Source organism: Canis lupus, chromosome 11 (assembly GCF_011100685.1).
Source record: "Canis lupus familiaris isolate Mischka breed German Shepherd chromosome 11, alternate assembly UU_Cfam_GSD_1.0, whole genome shotgun sequence".
Classification (NCBI taxonomy): Eukaryota; Metazoa; Chordata; class Mammalia; order Carnivora; family Canidae; genus Canis; species Canis lupus.
Window position 1 is genome coordinate 51,865,686 of NC_049232.1, and position 12,765 is coordinate 51,878,450.

The 12,765-nt window shown below is 46.2% G+C and overlaps 1 protein-coding gene and 1 long non-coding RNA gene across 13 annotated transcripts in view; one reads left to right on the forward strand and one right to left on the reverse strand.

The window, feature by feature from the left end:
* The window catches only part of PHF24 (PHD finger protein 24), a 28,520-nt gene extending 16,961 nt beyond the window's left edge, over positions 1-11,559 (forward strand). For both annotated transcript variants that reach the window (XM_038552683.1, XM_038552682.1), the window contains exons 2-8: positions 567-948; positions 1,618-1,803; positions 5,377-5,455; positions 5,781-5,986; positions 6,317-6,477; positions 6,781-6,876; positions 7,198-11,559. In XM_038552683.1, coding sequence (XP_038408611.1) covers positions 571-948; positions 1,618-1,803; positions 5,377-5,455; positions 5,781-5,986; positions 6,317-6,477; positions 6,781-6,876; positions 7,198-7,294 — 1,203 coding nt within the window. In that variant the 5' untranslated portion in view covers positions 567-570 and the 3' untranslated portion in view covers positions 7,295-11,559. The remainder of the gene's footprint in view (positions 1-566; positions 949-1,617; positions 1,804-5,376; positions 5,456-5,780; positions 5,987-6,316; positions 6,478-6,780; positions 6,877-7,197) is intronic.
* The window catches only part of LOC111098085, a 28,921-nt gene that overhangs the window by 10,429 nt on the left and 5,727 nt on the right, over positions 1-12,765 (reverse strand). For 4 of the 11 annotated variants that reach the window (XR_005366939.1, XR_005366938.1, XR_005366936.1 and 1 more), the window contains 4 exons: positions 9,330-9,473; positions 5,366-5,539; positions 2,357-2,521; positions 486-721 (listed from right to left, as the gene is read on the reverse strand). This is a non-coding gene — a long non-coding RNA (uncharacterized LOC111098085). Of the gene's footprint in view, positions 1-485; positions 722-2,356; positions 2,525-5,365; positions 5,540-9,329; positions 9,557-12,765 lie in introns of all 11 variants that reach the window. The other 7 variants (XR_005366940.1, XR_005366937.1, XR_005366942.1 and 4 more) reach the window with 6 other exon arrangements.

Below are 12,765 nucleotides of genomic sequence, written 5' to 3' on the forward strand. Positions count from 1 at the left end.
ATTTACTCTGAAAAGAGCATTTGATATGGAGTATCCCTGGATGCACTGTGCACAGCACTTACTGGAGGAGTTTTTCTTTAATTAGAAGTCTGAAATGTATTGCTGCAGTCTTGTTTTAAGTTTTGGGTAATCTCTTGGGGCAGAGGAGAGATTTAGGCTCTGAAGTCTCCAACTATCTCATCAGAGGCCTGGAACCCCTGGACCTAATTGGCTTCAGGACAGCAACAAAAAGAGATACCATTTCACATTTGTAGAATACTTTCCAGTCTACTAAGCCCTTAATAAGCCCATTTTCTAATGTCATCCTCATGACAGCCCCGTGAAGTACATTGGGCAGATAGCCCTCATTTTACAAATGGGAAAACCAAAATCACAGAGCCAGTCAGAAAAAAAACCAGGGTCTTCTGACTCCTTAACAAGTGCTGTCTTCACCCCGCCATGCCACTGAATTCCAGAAGAGAGAAAAACTATTTAACAGCACTTACCACTCAGATGAATGGTTGAAACTGATTGGCCTGACATGGTCATCCATTGGCTGAGTCTGAGCCCCTGTTTTTTGTCCACAGAGCCATGGGGGTGTTGATGTCCAAGAGGCAGACAGTGGAACAGGTGCAGAAGGTGAGCCTGGCTGTGTCTGCCTTCAAGGATGGGCTACGGGACAGGCCTTCTATCCGACGCACTGGTGAGCTTCCAGGGTCCCGCCGTGGCACTGTAGAGGGCTCTGTCCAAGAGGTACAGGAGGAGAAAGAAGCAGAGTCAAGTACCCCAGTGCTCCAAGAAGAGAGCAGTGTCAACCGTGCAGCCTGGGAGAGGCTCCGAGATGGGCGTGGAGTGGAGCCAGAGGAGTTTGACAGGACTAATCGTTTCACACCCCCTGCCTTCATCCGCCCCACTCGAAAGCTGGATGATGACAAGCCTCCTGATATCTGCTTGGAGCCTAGAGAACTTGTGAGTATCTAGTTAGGGAGCAGTCCTCAAGTCTTAAGAATCTTAAGAAGTCTGAGAATCAGGGAGCAGAACAGGGAGCCCTGGGTATAATTAACGTGAGATTCGAAAAGAACTCCAGAAAGGTGCAGTTGAGTCCAGAACAATCTTTGAATTTCTTCTACAAGAATAAAAATGTTACATCCTGGATTGGTCTTAGTGAAAGACTTGAGACAGTGGGTAATAAGGAATGACACCATGGCAGATCTTCTGCCTTCCTTCTCACTAAGGGTTAGTAGTATTCCTGTGGGGGGCATTTGGAAATTTGTGGGGATTCAAGAAGGTCATAATCACAGGAGTTGCTACTGGTTTTTAGTGCCAAGAAAATCAGGGATGCTAAGTGTCCTGCAGTGTCTGGGACAGTCTTTCAGAACAGATTATTTTTTCTAAAAATGTTTGTAGCATCCCTGTTCAGAAACATGGTCACAGAGGCCTGAGAAGATGGAAGAGTTTGCTGGTTCTTGTTTTCGAGAGAGAAAGCTCTATCCCCTTAACATTAGCTTCAGTTCGAATTGTTCCTCTGGGCTGCTCCAGGGATATTGAGCCCCACATGGATAGCTCTGTGTTTGGTGGCCATAGGATCTTGCTGCCTATGCTGGAATGAATACACTCCCTATTTATTCCTTTCTCCAGGTTGTCAACGATGAGATGTGTGATGTCTGTGAGGTCTGGACAGCTGAGAGCCTCTTCCCGTGTAGGATCTGCACCAGGGTTTTCCATGATGGCTGCCTGCGCCGCATGGGCTACATCCAAGGAGATAGTGCAGCAGAGGTGACCGAGACAGCCCACACAGAAACCGGCTGGAGCTGCCACTACTGTGTGAGCCTGGACTGCAGGGACAGTGGGCTGCCACACTGCAGGAAACTTGGCACTTTTTTGGAGACCCAGTCTTAGAATACTGGTTTCTAGGCAGTGACCTAAAAGAGTTTTCCAAAAGTAATGGTAGATACAAGGATCCTCAAGCTTGGACAGGCTTTTTCTACCTCAGTATTATGACATTTTGGACACAGTTTTTTGTTGTGGGAGATGTGTGGAATGTAGTATGTTTAGCAGCATCCCTGGCCTCTACCCCCATTAGATGTCAGTAGCACCCACCCCCAAGTTGTGACAACAAAAATTGTCTCCAGGTATTACCCAATGAGTCCTAGGGGAGAAAATGCATCCCCAATTGAGAACTACTGAGCTGGAGGAATCAATGGGTAAGATAAGACCTAATTACTCAAAAGTTATTCTGTTTGGAGTTGTGCTTTCTCTAATAGTCTATAGTTGTCATTCATTGTACTCATCTGAAAAACCATCCTAACCAGCTTCCAATAGGGATTGGTTCTAACACAGGAATACTTCTTAGTCCTAAGATCATCACTTGACCTACCACTTTCCAACTTTTAAAAAGACAAAAGCCAGATTTGCATCCATTTTTCAGTACATCTGAATAGAATTTAAGTCTTGCTTTATTGGTTATCTTGCAGATATAGATATCTTCATTATTCACTGATTTCAGAGTAAGCATCTCAGCAGAGTTCCCATCTTCTTCCTACTGCTTAGAAAAAAGTAAAAATATGCCACTTTCTAAGAAATATCACTTTATCTATGGCTTGTCCATAAAATGAATTACAGAATAATTATTTCCAGCTGTTACTTACACACCTTTTCCCTAGCTCAAGTATGTCACAGTAGATGCTCTACACACCATCTTCTCTAGTCACCACCCTCCAAACACCAGCCTTTTCACTCACAGCAACTCTGCCCTGCAGTGTTCCGCTGACACGGGACCCTGTTGAAGGTACCTCCTTCCTAACCCCTCAGAATACGTAGCTCTCTTCCTGGCTTTCTATCAGAGTCCTACCATCATTACTACTACTTCCTGGACTTCTTTTTTAAGATTTTATTTATTTATCCATGAGAGACACACACAGAGAGAGAGGCAGAGACACAGGCAGAGGGAGAAGCAGGCTACATGCAGGGAGCCCGACGTGGGACTCGATCCCAGGACTCCAGGATCACACCCTGAGCCGAAGGCAAATGCTTAACCACTGAGCAACCCAGGTGTCCCCTCCTGGGCTTTTTACAAAGGTTTCTTCGGAGCTCTTCCCCTTTCTGACCTTTCCTTCATAGCCAGGCTTCTTGAAAAGACTCCATCATGTCCTTGTGGCTCCTCAACCACCTATAATTCAGCTTCTGCACCTGTCATTCTGTTGCATTGGTTCTTTCTAAAATCACCAGTGACCTGTCAAGTCTAGTGACCTTTTCTCAGGCATCTTCTTATTTGACTTCTATGAGATATTTAGCACTTCCTTATTGCCTCCTCTTCTTTTGGAGGGTTTAAGTGTTTATGAGAATTATTATGCAAAATAAGAAAACTAGACAAAATAGAAAATCGGTAAAGTCCCATCATTGTTGTATCACCACTGTTAACAGTAAACTTCGACTTTGTACAGCTCTCTTTTCTCGTCTTCCAGTAACCTCTCTACTGATTCTCCTCCTCCCTTCTTCTTTATCCTTTCTGAGTGCCCTTAGTTAATTTCTTGTCAGAGTTATAAATGCTGATATTCCTTGGGGTTCTATTGTTAACACTGTTCTTTGCTCATTGCACACACTGTCTCCCTGGCTATTTCATCTACTTCAGTGGCCACAGCTATGATTCCCAAACCTGTGTATTCAGATCTAAGTTTCTTGTCTCTTGGACTTAAATCCATTTTGATGTTTCACAGGTACTTCACACTCAACATGCCCCAAAATGAACTGCTCTTTTCCCCAAAACCTGTTCTCTCTAAATTTCTTAACCTCTCTGAATAATAATACTACCCCACATCCCCAGTTACCAATACCAACTCATTTCTCTCTTTCACTCCTCACATCCAGTAAGTCAAAAGGTCCTATTGATTCTACCTAATACCTATCAAATCTCTTTTCCATTCCCATGTCTTAAGTTAGCTGGTCATCCTTTCTTACCTGCACTATAGCAAGAGCTAACTAACTGTCCTCATGCCTCTAGACTTTGCCCCTCTAATTCATTGTCCACACAGCAAAGATCTGACCATGGCACTATGCTCTTAAAAACCATTCAGTCAGGGCCCCGGAGTGGCTCAGTTGGTTCAGTGTCTGACTCTTGATCTCAGCTCAGGTCTCATCTCAGAGTTGTGAATTCAAGCTCTGCATTGGGCTCCATGCTGGGTGTGGAGCCTACTTAAAAAAATTTTTTTTTGGTGACTCCCCTTTGCCTTCAGAATAAAAACCCATTTGAAGAACTCAGTAATGGGTATTCGAGGCACTTCACAGTCAGGTTTCTGCCTATTTTTCCCTTAACTTTCATCATTCCTCTCTACTCTCCCTCCACACACAAACACCCCTACACTCCAGCCCCACTTAGCATCTCACAGTGTTACACCCCACTATGCCCAGCATATATCAGGTGCTCAATAAGTGTTTACTGAAAGGATTGTTTGAGTTCTTTATGAAATCCACAAATGAATACTCATGAAATATCTGTTCCTCTCTTTGCTGATACTTTTTTAAAGACTTATTTATTTTTTCATGAGACAGAGAGAGAGAGAGAGGCAGACACATAGGCAGAGGGAGAAGCAGGCTCCCCATAGGGAGCCCAATGCAGGACTCAATCCCAAATCCCAGGATCATGCCCTGAGCCGAAGGCAGATGCCCAACTGCCAAGCCACCCAGGCATCCCTTTTGCTGATATTTTAAGAGAGGAAAAATAATCTAGTAAGAAGAATCTTTGACAGTTTAAAGACTATAGACTGTATAAATTAGTATTAACAAAATAACATATCACTGCCGTTTTGGAATTAAAACTCTGTGGCACCACAAAAAACTCATTTGGTTTTAGGAACTTCATTATGATGGCATCTCTTTCAAAACCATTCTGGATTATTTAAAGTAATGCAGTCTACTCTGGGAGCAGAGTTAGAATTAAACTTCTTTTTTACCTGAAATACTCTTTGAGCAGTCTAACATAGAAGCCAAATTCATAAAATGGATAAAGAAGGAGTAGCTGTGGTTGGTGGAGCTGGGGATTCACAACCCTGCCCATTTCTTAGTCCCCTTTTCCCTTGCAGCAGCTTCCTAAGGCACTTCCAAGGAATCCCTAGGGTATCTCAGAGAATAATATTAAAACTACTGTTTTAGTAAAAGGGACTTAGGTCTAGAATCAGGATACCTGCCTTCTGGAGAAGATTCTGCTCAGAGCTGGGCAACTTTGAGCAAATCCTTTCCCCTTTCTGGAGTTTCAGTCTCTTTGATTATGATTAGATGCTGGGATAAAATGATCTCACAATTGCCTTCAAGTTGAAATACAGTTTCCATCTTTCTTGATCCTAGGCCTGCCTTTCTTACTCGTCTATATGGCCACTGACTCAGATCTTACCTTTTTTTCAGGATAATCTCAACTTGCTGCTAACTGAGGAGGAGATGTACAGCCTCACAGAGACCTTTCAGCAGTGTAAAGTTATTCCTGGTAAGGCTGGACAGTGCTGCCAGATGGAGAGGGGCTGGCACATTTTCCTCCATATTTTTTAGGATGAACCATAAAAGGAGTATCCTGGAATTTGGAGAGTAGGGGTAAATAGGTCCCTGTTCCCAAACTGTTGGGGGTAGAAGGGGCACCCACACACCCACCTATTCTCCCCCCACACACAGCCTGAATTATCCTGGCTATGGGAAACAAAGACTCCACAAAAGCTGTGCATATAGGGGTTCTGGAGGGTACATTAAAAGTAAATGGAGGTGCCCCAGATGCTGAGGAAAGGATGGGCGTGGCTAATATGGGGTGCCTCCCACAGATTGCTCCCTGACACTGGAGGACTTCCTGCGCTACCGCCACCAAGCAGCAAAGCGAGGGGACAGTGACAGGGCTCTAAGCGAGGAGCAAGAAGAGCAGGCAGCCCGCCAGTTTGCAGCCCTGGACCCTGAACATCGAGGACACATAGAGTGGCCTGACTTCTTGTCCCATGAGTCCCTCCTACTTCTGCAGCAGTTGCGTCCCCAGGTGAGGGCCAGCTGGGGTGAATGTCTATGGGATACTGGGTGACAGAGACCTAGGAAGCATGCCGGGCAGGTTGAAGGAGCACTAGTTACTGTCTTAGCAGGGACCATGTTCCACCCAGTGACAGATGATCCCAATCCTTGAGCTGGGGAAACTGCCCAAGGAAGATTGATTTGCACTGGCCCCAACTGCAAATGTTAATGCTACCAGTAAGGCCCTGGGTGGCTTCAAAGGGAGGCTGCAGAGGTCATAATGGAGATAGGATTCTCTATAGCTTGACATTTTATAAAATATTTTCACCTCCAAGATCTTAACTTGTCTCTTCTTCCCCAGAACTCTCTGTTAAGACTTCTGACAGTCAAGGAGAGGGAACGAGCCCGGACCACTTTCCTGGCCCGGGGCAGTGGGAACACTATCAGTGAGGCAGAGTGCCGTGGAGCCCAGCACTCTTGGTTCTGCAAACGCCTTACAGAGGTTCCTTCCTGCAGTGTCAGGTCTGTTCCTTGCCAATCCCTTCCCCCACTCACATGCCCTTCTCTTTTTTCCATGCCAATGGCCCTTGGTATGAAAGGTACCTCTCTGTTTCTTCTGTCAACAGACAGGAGAGGATCTTCCTGTGCATTAGCCAAAGGACATTGATTCTTATTGGCCAAGGCATAGGGCATCCTCTACATCAAACTGTTGCCCATGTTAGAAAAGCATGGACATGTATATCCAAGCTATGGGTTCCCCAGAGTTTGGGAGGGGCCAGACCTTTCACTTTTCCATTTCTAACCACATATCCTTGTGCCAAACAGCATCAGCCATGTGGGTCCCATAGCAGACAGCAGTCCAGCCAGCAGTAGCAGCAAGAGTCAGGACAAGGCTCTGCTGCCCACAGAGCAGGAGTCCAGGTGAGTAGGATCCCCTCACTGGGCTGTCTGCACTCCTGACCCTTCAACACATGTAAATGGGCATTACCCACTGCCACCCCAAAACAGCAGGTGCCTATCCCAGAAACCAGGCTCCAAGAATGTACATTTGACCCCAAATCTATAGGGTCAGCTGGCTGGTCTGTCAGCTTGGAATCACAGCCAGCCATACCTATGATAGCCAAAAGCCAGGGCTTCTCTGAGCTTTGCCTAGCTTAAGCCATAGTGCCACTGGGATCAGGTCTCATGAGCCCCCAGGCTCTGCAGCCAACCTCACAAACCTATTCCTTGCTCCCACTCCAGATTTGTGGACTGGCCTACCTTCCTGCGGGAGAATGTTGTCTACATCTTGGCTGCTCGCCCCAACAGTGCAGCAATTCATCTGAAACCCCCAGGATAGCATGGAGCAGAGAAGCTCAGTTCGGGGACAGTGATGTTTCTCCCTCCTCTCCTTTTTCTCTTTCCCTCTTTCCCCCACCATCCTCTGGTACTGAGACTTACGGGAATGGAGCACTGCCAGCATCGCAGTTTGCCACTAAGCTTTATGGAACTGAAATCACTGCTCCCCTCACAACAGAGGCAGTAAATGCATTGCTGCAGGGAAAAGCCCTGGGAGCTGTGGCGGTATCCACTCCTGAACCCATTCCTCTGTCCTCACATCATAAGACTGGACCTGCCACTGAACACATATGTGTGCACATTCACACATGCCTAGCTGTCCATGCCTTCAGAGACCTGGTTCTTCTTGATTGAAAAAGGATCAAAGTTCCTTTCTGAAGCTCCTGGTATGGATGAGAGGGGTCTCTATTCACTCCTATTGGCCAGTTCTGATTTCTAGAAGACAAGTCTCTGGCCAAGTGATTTTTAAATAGGGCATATCAGTCTCACATGCTGTCCTGGAGATGCTGATAGGCTCCCTCTTCCTCAATTGAAAATCCCTTCTGTGGTGAGCCACTATCCTGGTAGGTATGTGCTATGTCCCTTAGGTATGTTGAACTGGGAAAATTATTGAAAACCACCACTGCACTTCAGCCTGTTGTTTATTTAAATCCTTATTCCTAGTGACAGAGAAGGCATCTTGCCCCTCCCAGGAGCCCAGAATTCTAGGAATCTCTCAGCCAAGTCTTTCAAGTCCAAAAGTCTTTAGCAGAACAGTCAAAAACCAAGATGAGCCATCCTGGCCCCTGTTTTACAGATGGGAACACATGGCCCAGAGCCCATGGGCCTGAATGGAACAAGTATGATGGCAGGAGTCACAACCCTCTGTATTAGATGCTTGACCCAAGTCAACTACCACAGAGACCTGAAGCCTGATATCCAATGAAGACCAGTTTAGGATGGAAAAAGAGAGGAGAAGCCTCATGATATTCCATCTTTCCACCTCAGCCCAAATGTAGATCTAGAAGAGTGTGCCATTGTATGGAGAACAAGAGCCAGCCTCTTCCATAGTGCCCCTGACAAGCTGGAACCAAGAAGAGGATTTGCATCTCAGCTCGCTCGCTCTCTCTCTCTCTTTCTCTCCCTCCCTCCTCAGCTGTTCTGCAGAAGTCCCAGCAAAACCTCACAGGAGGTTCATCCTCCCCATCACTGAGATACGGCCTGAGTTGCTGCTTCTCCCTGCTACTCACTACATGTCTTTTGCCACCAAGCCTGGCCTCTTAAGTCCCAGCTGTCCCCCTTAAGCTCTTAAGTCACTGCATGTTGTGGGTCAGCTCTGGCCCTGGAGTCCAGGTTCTGTTTCCAATCTGAATATTAGAGAGGGGATTGGCTCCATCATGTTGAAACTAACATATCCCCATTGCTCAAGGTACTTGTATTAAATTATGTGCTTACAGAAGTAGCATACAGCTCAGTGTTGAGATGCTCAGAGGAAAGTGGGGAGCTACAACCAAGGTTATGGTAACAACATTATATGATCACCTTCTGTAGAAACTGCTTGACCTAGAACAGGTTGTGAAGCTTCGGGGGTTGGTTTATTCAGGACTAAAATGAAGCAGACAGAAAATGAATCTGGGTTCATGGGTATGGCCCTGAACATTTTAAAACCCACAGCTTTTTAAAAATACTGCTTAGCCATACTCCCAAGACTGATCATTAAGAGGGGCCATTGTTCAGTTAAGCCAGAAAGGAAAAAAAGAGAGAGAGAAAGCACATGACTCTTGGGTCCAAGGACTGCCTCTGAAGCAGCCAGACCTGGGGTTTTGCAATGAAAAAGATTAAAGCACATTCAGCACAGGGGCTCTTGCTTATTCTTCTGGTAAATCACCTTGTATGCCAATGGCCTTGGGCTGCTGGATCTCACAAGGCATTTTGAGTAGAGACAAGCTCTGGGCTCTGAGAGCGGAACAGCTTTTTTCTCCTGCCTCATCATCAGTCATAGGGAGTGAACTATATCTTCCTGTGCCCTGATCCTTCACAGACAAAGTGATGCCTACCTCTCTGGAGCTGCAGCTTTTAGCTTTCTGTAGATGAGTGGTAAAAGACCATGCATGGCCAGATCGGGCTGGTTGCATCTCAGGGCCTGGCAAAGCAGGATTCCTTCCACAGTAGGACCAGGCTCATTGAGACTATTCTTCTCCCTATTCCAAGACAGCAAGTTTCCTTGGGGCATGCTGCAGAGGGCCCAGGGGACCCCAGCATAGAATTCCCAGTCCACAAAGTCCTAAGAAGCAGAAAAACATGGAGAAGCAACTAGCCTTTTCTCCCATTAGGCATTTAGCTTTTTACCAATGTAAAGAGTCCCTAGCTCCACCAGATCAGAGTTGTAGAAGCCCCACCCCAATCCCCATCTGGGATTTTGCTTTGCAGTGTTCTAATCCATGGAGATCATCTGCAGTACATATGAAGCTGTTCAAACTTTTATAAACTTAGCGAAGCCCATTCCCTTTCCTTTTCATCAAACCTTTCCATCACTGTGACTATCTGAAATTCTGCCAAGTACAAAAATTAGTGTCTGACTCTTAAGGTTTGAGAAAATGTTCTAGTCATTTCTTCTTGGCTGCCCAGAATTGAGATCAGTGCTTTTTACAAACACCACCCACTCCACCCACTATCAGCAGAGGTTAGGGTTGCTCCTCTGACATCTCCTTGCCCTAAGCCTATTTTTTACCCAAAACTCCTCCTCCCTATGCTCAGATTTAAAGGCAGGGGCATCTGGATGACACGTGGAGCTGCAGTGATAGAAGGTAAGTAAGGCAGTAAGCTGTGGCCATACCATATAACATCCAGATCTGATTTGTGGCTTCCTCACCTGAGACCAGCCTTCCTCAACAGAGGAAGGCTCTTTGGTTTTGAGCAATGGCCCCTTTGGATCCCAGAGATGGAGCAGACCCTTCCTCTAGGTACTGACCCACTCTCAAATGCTTTTCTTCCTATGAGAACAGCCAAAGCTATGAGCATATTGCCTCTTCCCACCTCTAGCCCAAGTGACTGGGCCTACAGGGCAGATCTGCCTTTTTGGCCCTGGTGCTCCCTATGGGATGTCACCCTGACCGTATTTGAGTGGCCAGATCTAGGAATTCCCCCATTCCTATCACTAACATTGGAGGCACAAAATCATACTGCCTGGGAAGAAGACACCTCTTTGGAGAGTAAGCCCAGGATTGTACCTAGGCCTCTTAGTCCGAAGTACAACCTCAACCATTGCCGGTCTCATGGCTTCAGTAAGAGCAGTGCAAGGAATCCCTAAAGGCAAGAGGGAAGCTCAGCAGAAGCTGTCTGGCAGGGCCTCAGGCTAGTTATGACCACCTCAGAGTCCAGAATAACCTCCAGGCATGACTGGTAGCAGGCTCTAGTGATCCTACAAGCATGACCCTTTCAAACTAGCAGAATTTGATATAAGGAAGGTATATATTTGGCACTGAAAGAATAACGTCCTGGCAGCACTTGTAACCATAACCCCTTTTTACTCCTCAATTTAGAGTAATAAAATTGCTTCTTTCCCTATACCACTTAATTTGAATTTGCCCAGGATCCTTTTCTGGGGCCCTGACTGCAGCTTAGATAACAGAGATCTGGATGGAGGATGGGAAATACTATATTGTGCCTATTCCCTGTAGCTCAGTCCTGGAGTGTGGTAGGACTGGGCATTTCCCCTGCTGCCACTGCTCTTGGCAACCTTGAAAGAAAATAAACAGGTGACAGAATTTCTACTAGACCCAACTAGCACTAAGGAAAACCTTTCCTCTGAGCCATATGTCCTGATGACCCAATTTGTGGACGATGTGTCACATCTGGTCTGGGCCAGTAGCTAAGAAGCCCAATCACATTCCAGCTTGTATAGCACAGGTTGGCATGACCATAAGTGAGAACATCATGTTATAAGCAGCAAGGCCTTTCCATAACCATGTGAAACAAAGGCCTTTAAGTTTACCCACCTTTAAGAGATGGCCTGTGATCTATCTTCTAGCCAAATACAGGCTTGTGAGGGGGTTCCTGAGAACACATAACTGGAGGATCCAATGCCCTCTGGCCCCTTATACCCTTCCTATGTTCTTTTCTGCAGAAGGTAACTTGACAGTAAGCCGAGGGGAACATCCCCAAGCCCTGTCTTCCCACCAGTACAGCTGCATGCTCCTCCCCATGGCTCAGCCCTCACTCCTGAAGGAGCTGATGCTCCCAGAGGCTGGGCACAGTGGAAATCATAATAAAGAGATTGTGATGCTATTTTGGCTTCCTGCTTCCTGTTATTCAGGCACCTGCTGAGTTTCTTGTTTCCCTATCATTAGCCAATTCCTGAGTCTAAGGAGCTACTGTGGCCTCCAGGAAGAATACAATATGCTGTGGCTCTCTTTCTGGAGCTTTACTGGTGCTGACCTTCCCAAGAATCAAGTGATGGGTTGGGAGGAGGCAGGGGCTCCACCATGGACACAGAGGGAAAATGAAAGCACAGAAGAGAAGCCAGAATTTTCTAAGAAACTGAGGAATAGTTAAGGCCTCCAAGCCTATCTGCAGTGTTTTCCACCACTACCACCAAGGGCCAGTTTTAGACACATTTCTCTTCCCAGTTCCTGCTGGGTGACAAAGGAAGCTAGCTGTCTGTTTTCTCATCTTCTGAGTCCTTCTTAGTAGAAGATTTTCTCCCCATTTTTGCAGTGTTTTAATGTGATATGATAGAGTTGGGTAAACTAAGCTTCAAGAGAAGCTTTCAAGGACGCCTGGGTGGCTCAGTGGCTGAGTGTCTGCTTTTGGCTTAGGGCATGGTCCTGGGGTCCAGGATCCGCTCAGGGATCAAGTCCCACATCGGGCTCCCTGCAGGGAGCCCACTTCTGCCTCTGCCTATGTCTCTGCCTCTGTCTCTCATGAATAAATAAATCTTTTTTAAAAGAGAGAGAAGCTTTCAGAGGACTATGAAGTCTTATTTCTTTTACCAGATAAGAACAGAGCCAGTACCTATAGGCAAAGAAAGCATCTCTAGAGTGTGGATCAGAGGCATATACTTTTACCTTTAAACCGTAGGGGCCCCAAATACAAATCATTGCTAATATTTTTGAGTACTTACTATGCACTGGGCAGTTCTAAATGCTTTATATAAAATCATCTTCAAAACAACCCTGAGGTTTGTATTACAGATGAGAAAAGTGAAGAACAGAGGCTGAGAGTTTCTCGAGGCTACACAGTCCTATAGGAAGCAGGGGAACCAGGTAGACTGCCTTCAGTGCCCATGTTCTTAACCACTTTATTGTGCTGCCTGTCAGGGACATCTCAAGGAAACAGCTACTGTGTGGTCTAGCATATCCTCTTTCCACCCTGGGAACAGGCACATAAGCAACCAGTCCTGTAGCCATGTCACAGGATTTCTTACAACCTACACAACTCACCCATTCACTCACACTGCTCCCATACTTTTCTTCCCTGGAATTTTCAAATGGA